Source organism: Micromys minutus (assembly GCF_963924665.1).
Source record: "Micromys minutus genome assembly, chromosome: 20".
Taxonomy (NCBI): domain Eukaryota; kingdom Metazoa; phylum Chordata; class Mammalia; order Rodentia; family Muridae; genus Micromys; species Micromys minutus.
In genome coordinates, this window is record NC_137955.1 from 25,805,376 (window position 1) to 25,812,506 (window position 7,131).

Below are 7,131 nucleotides of genomic sequence, written 5' to 3' on the forward strand. Positions count from 1 at the left end.
CAGAGCCCCAAAGTCTCCCTTTATTTCTTCTTTCAGCCTTTTTATATAACCTTCTTAGACAAAAGTTCTTTGTAAAATGCCTCACTGACAGAAAGTGATGTTGGTAGTAAGTTCAAAGCACTGTTCCATACTGTAAGCTGATTCTAAGTTCAAAGCTAGTTTCACATGGTCTTGCTTGATCATAGAGCACACCTGTGGCTTCTGACTTACAACAGATGTTTTTCCTTGATCATGAATCTGACCCAAGCCTATTTCTCTTCTCAGTGCGTTTTATGGAAGCTCATTGTGTTCCTTATGCAGCCTTATTATTCTATGAGGAGAGGGCACATTCTAGTCTTGATTTTAACTTTATTACTACATCGTTCTGGCAAAACAACTAAAACTACCTCCTTAAACTTTCTTCTTATAATTATTTGACTTCTATAAAGTCATTAATTCACGAAAATTCATCTTCATGTTGATCTGCAGGAAATTTGCCCAATAGGGTGAGCTGATGCCCAGGAGTCATTAGGCTTTGTAAAGGCGACAGGAAAGGCACATCACGATGGAGAAGCCATCCTGGGACGAAGTCTCTGTGGCTGTGCCTCTCCAGAGTCCACCCACGACAGTCATGCAGAATAGTAGGCTATCTCCAGGAAACTCGCTCTGGCCTTTCCTAGGTGGCTTCTGTCAGGAACTTGATAGCTCAGCTTTCAGTTTTCAGTTTGTCTTACTGCTTGATTCCTACTTGGTAGTATCTATTTCTCTTGCTTTCCCAGTTGTACAGGTTTCTTCTCTGTTGGGGGTGATGAATGCTTTTTGTGGGTTAATAATTGAACCTGATGGTCATTTATTCCTAAGGCTTTTTGTGGTAGAGTACTTGAGTCCCCAAGAGATATGCTCACCACGTGCTTTCAATTGCAAATGGCCTCAAGTGCTTGTCAGATGTGACCATCTTTACTGAATCTGCTGTTCTTCCTTTACAGTAACAAACGAATATAATGAATCATTGCTCTACAGTCCAGAAGAACCAAAAATCCTTTTCAGTATTCGAGAGCCAATAGCAAACAGGGTTTTCTCCAGCAGCCGCCAGCGTTGTTTCTCCTCAAAGTAAGGCGTAGTGACCCCTTCATTCTAGTAATGCGTTTAAAAGAGAAAACTGTCAACCACTATGAGTAGTAGAAGGCGGTGATTGGAAGAGATACTGGAAACATACTGTGACATGTACTTGACCAACAAAAGGTTGATGAAGATATTTGCAAAAGATATCTGGTATCACTACTCTAGAAGCACAGACTGTGCCACAGCGGGGTTACGTGTGAGAGCACAGTCAGTGTAGACGTGCTGCAAAGTGGGTCAAGTTACTTAAGGGTATATACATAGTGAATGCACAGTGTACATAAAATGTGCATTTTATTTAAATTTGGGTTTCATCCCCAGAATCCTCATTTTGTTTATACATATATACATATATATATATATATATATACACACACACACAAATATACATATTTCATCCCTAGATACCTCATTTTTTAAATATATATATGTATACACACACATATATAGATAATCTTATCTAGAAGGTTTTTGTTTCTAGGCATTTTGGTTAAGGGCTAACTCAGCCTACATATAAAAATTCTAGCAAACCTGTAAAAGGTAGCCAGTACATTAGAAAAAGAAAGCCAGAGATACTTGGTATTTAGCAAAGGCGTATTTAATAAACATCTAAAAAATGCTTAACCTTATTCATCTGTGGAATGAAAACACCCCCACACTGTATGACTGAAACAAAAGTTGAAGATTGGACAGTTGCCACAGTGATGCATAGTGGGTCTCTTTGAGGAGGGTGGGAACAGCAGCTGAGAGAAAACACTGGTGCTGTGGCCATTGAACTGTGTGTTAGAGACTTTCTCTTCTCTGCTTACGTTACATAGTCCTTAAGGAAAGTGATACCGGAGAATGCACTCTGCTCGGCTCTGTTTAGTAACTGATTGTCCAATCAGAGAGCAGCTCATTCTCAAAATCAAGGCTGCTAGTCATGTTAAGAGAAACCAGAATTTACTTAGGGTGAAGAGCTTCATATTTATTTAATGAATCGTCTTCTTTCTCGCAGAGTTTGTGTTCGTTCTCGATGTTGGGATGCCTGCATGGTTGTGGATGGAGGAACATCTTTTGAGTTTAATGACGGAGCAATCGCTTCAATGATGATCAATAAAGAAGATGAGCTTCGAACTGTGATTCTGGAACAGTGAAGGGTTTCCTCAGACAATGAGTTTGATTACTAGAGACATTTCTTGCAGATACAGATGATCAGCCATAGACCGACCTTGTTATGGTTTTTAATGACAGGCTTCTATTAGAGTCAGAGTGACAAATATGGGCTGCATGTGCTGTCCTGCTGACTCTGACAGACAAGAGCTGTTCACCATGAGAGACAGATGGGACTAAATGGACTAAAATTATGTGAAAGTTTCTGTATTATTTACAGTTGGTAACCAAGAGCATTGACACTCTTTAGAGAGGCAGGTTAAATAAAGGATTAAGTATTTAGGATTTGAAATGTAACTGTACAAGTGTTGTTTTCTTCCTAACCATGGAATTGGCCACATGTGTCCGTTGATTAGTACATTATTTTTATAGTACCTAAAAGTAAAGATTTTTAAAAATTTTGATGATGGAGAATTTTGATAAATCCTGATGTTGACTTAACTGAAGTTGAAGTTGTGTTTTATATAGCTAAGAATTTTCTAATTTTAGGAAACAGCAATGAAATCACTATTGATTGAAAAAAGTGGGATCATTTTTAAGATTATTTGTAGACAAATTCTGATTATTTTGGGTAATGTCAACAATGCTAGATGAAACACATATACGGGAGAAATCATGATGCTTTGTAAAGGTATTAATTTCCATATTAGTTATTGTTCAGACAGGTAACTTGAGTCCAAAAGCCCCTTTCCTGTTTTTGAATCTCTATTGTGAAAACAAGGATTAGAAGGATAATCAGTGATTGTGTTCTCTTAAGAGTTCAGTAAAATGTTCAGAAACCCTTCCTTCACTACTGGGAATGGACTTGTTAGTAGACACCTAATACCTAAGATCGTTTTTGGAATTGCCTTAAGTTAGTATTGTGGTTTTCATTTACTGTATCTTAAAATTTAAACAATAGCTTTGTGGGATAAAACATCAGAGCTTCCCCATCTTCCAGTTTGAAAACCACTTTTAGTTTTGGAGGAAACCATTTTAATTCTTGATTTCATTTTCACAAAGAGCTCTCATTGCTAAATAATGGGTAGCCATTCCATGCCATGCTTTTTCAAACTTGAGTGTTCACTTGGTGAAATTGTTTTGTTATTGACAAAGTTTTGTGCCATCTGTATGTTATATCATATATGATATAATGAAGTGTTGTGTAGACATCTAAATAGACTGTTTATGGAACTTGAGCCTAGTATGCTCAGAAGTCAAAATCTAATGCTAGGATGTATGATCAGATCAAATGTTCTTAGCTTTGCCAAACTCAACATGCTGCTGAATTTCACTGTGTGAGGTGATTAGGTCTGTCTGGGTTTTGGTGTTTATCCAGAACACTTTCCTTGACCATCAACATTAGGAAATGAGTCAGTGTTTTTGCTGAGCCAACTCTAATTTCTAGTTTAGGATATATTTAAGATGTCCCTTAAATTCTACACTATAGAAATTCCCCTAAAAGGCTTAAAATACCTTGTTAGAAAAAAATGCCACTCTCATCCTTAATAGATGTAGATCTGGTTGTCACGACTTACCACGGATCTACTGATATGTACCATTAACTGGTAACTAGCTATGTGGAATTGTTTATAAGCTACCTTTGGAAAGGTATTACATTTACTTACCATGCTCCGCCTACAGCCTAACTTCTGCTCTGTGGCAGGCAGGGGTTTATCTGTAATAGACTAATGGCAAAGGATGTTGGAATATTAAAGATGTCTTTGAATGGGTTTAACCTTTAATGACTTTATGCAAATAAAATTAAACCACTGTTCATTTCCACTTTGTTTTCTTATTTCCTAAGTTCTTCTGAAATCACTAAATAAAACCCCAAATTTTCCCCTGAACACTGTTTAAAGTCTTTCTCCCAACAGGCTTGTCCTCTGTGTGCTGTAAGACTTAATTCATGGTCATTATGTGAAAGAATGGTAATCTGAATCTGCCCATTCAGAGGGCAAATGCTTAATTCAAAAATGTCTTTTTCATGTAACTTAGTTCCATATTTTTGATGTTCCATTATGTTCCAATATTTCCAAATGGATAGCTTTTGTGTAACCAAAGGTTCATTTTTATGTAAGTAGAATAACAAATAACTATGAATATCATTTGAGCTCAAGGGTCAAGTAAAAAAATTAAGGATACAGGGGCTGGAGGGGGGCGGGTGGCTCACGCATTTAAGATTCTTACCACGCAAACAGACTTGAGTTCGGATCCCCAGCAGTCATATTAAAAGCGACTGTGGTCTCTGTGTCCACATTAGGAAGGTGCGACACTCCCCGCTGAAAGGAGTAGTGTGTGCTGGGGCGGCAGAACCTGCTAGGTCTCCTTTCAAGGATGACATAACTAAAACCCAGACTGGGGCACAGAGCACATGCCCTACCTTCAAGAAATGTTTCCTTCAAGAAAGCAGAAAGCCAAATCTCAACTTTTAAAAGAATCACTGAGCATAGCAGGTGGAACTTTAGGGGACCAGTCATCACTAGGAATGATGGTACAAGCCTGTGGTCTCAGCAAGCCCCTGGCAGGCAGAGTCCAGGGATCTCCGGTTCAAAGCCAGCTGGGGCTACACTGAGATACACAGTGAGATCTTATTTCAGAAAGAACACAGCACACAAGGAAACATGGGAGACAGCACTTCAACCTGGTTCTGATAGTCAGTGCTTACAATTAATGCTGAATCTCTATCTTATAATAAATATACTAAGGTTATTTATGAAATCACAAGTCTGAGTTCCGTTTTAAACTTTTCTTTGCATGAGATGAATGAAGTGAGTATTGAGGCTGGCCAGGGTGGTGGGAAGTAATGAGTCTCAGCGTATACACTTTACATTTTCCATCACTGAAAATGAAATCGGGACTACAATGGTACTGTTAAAACCAGCCTGATATTAAAATGAAAGGTTCAGATGGATTGAACTATTGGAGGCTCTGGCATGAGCTATTCAGTCGTTATCTTCAGACACCAGAAGAGAGCATCAGATCTCAATACAGATGGTTGTGAGCCACCAGGATTTGAACTCAGGACCTCTAGAAGAACAGTAGTCACTATTCTTAACCGCTGAGCCATCTCTCCAGCCCTATTCACACTTTCTAAAACATAGGAAACAACATAGGCTAATAGAGTGTTATGTAACACCAGCCAGTGGAACCCAGATATTTTAAGTGTCATTGTTCTTGAGAGCACATGAAGACTAACAGGCCTGTACTACTGTTCAGGCTCATTGTGAACTCACTTTAAGCACAAGACTGAAATCTTTATCTGCCCCAAATGGCAACCCAAGCTGATGCTTTCTAGACTTAAGGACTGCAGCAAAGGACGTAAGAAAAGAAGCTCAAGTACTTGTTCTTATAAAAATGTACTTTATTTTAAAATCAGTCTATAAAAGTAGAAATCACATACAAAAATACAGATTACTGCGACATGTACTTCTGCAACAGTTGGCAAAGTAGCTCCCAGCTGGACTTGCGTAAGGAAGAACAGGTACTGTATGTCTGAGGGCACCTGGAGGCCAGAGTCCAACCAGAGTCGGCCACCAGCCCATCACTAATGTGTAAACAATAGTTTCAAGTAGTAGTTAGCCCTCTTAACTACTAGGGATCTGAAGCATGACCATTCTTGTATGACGCAATGTTCTTTAGATCTGAGCAGATGAAGGCACTTCAGGTTGCTAACTAAGTTTTTGATGAAGGGGTTAATAGAAATGGATTATAGCCCTGAAATACTCTAAAGAGGTAACTGCTTAATTTTTTTTTTTTTTTTTTGTTTTCCTTTTCTAAGAAACACAATTTGATTTCTTTTGCTTCTGTGTATTAAGTGCTAAAAACCACATCTGGTTTAATGCCCAGTGATTCTTAAACACTTAGGTGAGGTGCAAGCTGTGCCACCTGCTCCGAAGCTGCGCATGCGCACGCTTCCTGTTGCATTTCTGATGGACAGAAGTCAGTCCTACCTAACAACTTTAGGTCCAGTGACCTAATGGGCAGTGTCAAGCAATTATTGTATAAGATCACTTAAAAGAATTTCAAGTCCTTGATTTTAGAGTAATATAAAAATAACTGCATGACTAAAGCAACGACCAGCATACCGATTAGCTCAGAATTCTCTCCGACTTTTCAGAATGCTGACTAAAATATCACATTCCTAAAACAAAGCAAGTAATTTAAAAAAGCTAAACAACCCACGTATATTGTAACATACATTGATATAAAGTTTAAAAAGCACACAAGTAGGTTTCCTTACCTAATTTAAGATTCTGGAAACAGCATAGTTCCTAAAAACATTAAAAGATACTTCATATTAACCTGGTTTTAGAGAACAGCCTTTGAGGTTTCAAATCCTGCAAAAAGCCTATCTTCCTGTTGCGGTTGTGTGTCTGTCTCTTTTCTTTCTCATTTAGAGTTTAAAGTACATCATGGAGGATTGTGCTTCTCTCTGCTAAACTAACCTCATACCTGCAGACAAAGCTGAAATGTGTTCATTCCCAGAAACGACCACTTCAAACACCACCAGCCTCTGCTGCATTCTGTCTAACTCACCACACACATAGCTTATTCTTCAAAGTCAAGTTTTACAAAATACTGAGTAATTAAATAGATAAAAAAGTTATGACAAATACCATGAAGACTGTTAGCCAGGGGTAATCTTAAAACTTGATTCTAAATAGTCTTAATTAATCAGAAGGGCACTTGGAAGAGCTGGCTCAAATTTTGCTTTAAAAAGCATTTTGAAATACTAGGCTCACCTAAAATTTCCAAAGAACTAACACGCAGGCCCTTAGGGCACAGCACTGACTGAACTGTCTCTATTTCTGAACAAGTCGCACTTTGTGGCTGTCCCTCTCAAATGGTTCCCTAACATACATGTAAAGTGGAGGCTAAGGCAAAACCAACAGGAAGAGT

General features: G+C 38.4%; 1 protein-coding gene across 2 annotated transcripts in view; it reads left to right on the forward strand.

The window, feature by feature from the left end:
- Positions 1-3,949, forward strand: part of NADK2 (NAD kinase 2, mitochondrial) — a 35,734-nt gene extending 31,785 nt beyond the window's left edge. For both annotated transcript variants that reach the window (XM_080933631.1, XM_080933632.1), the window contains 2 exons: positions 966-1,089; positions 2,096-3,949. In XM_080933631.1, the coding sequence (XP_080789757.1) occupies positions 966-1,089; positions 2,096-2,234 (263 nt within the window). In that variant the 3' untranslated portion in view covers positions 2,235-3,949. The remainder of the gene's footprint in view (positions 1-965; positions 1,090-2,095) is intronic.
- The last annotated feature ends 3,182 nt before the right edge of the window (positions 3,950-7,131 follow it).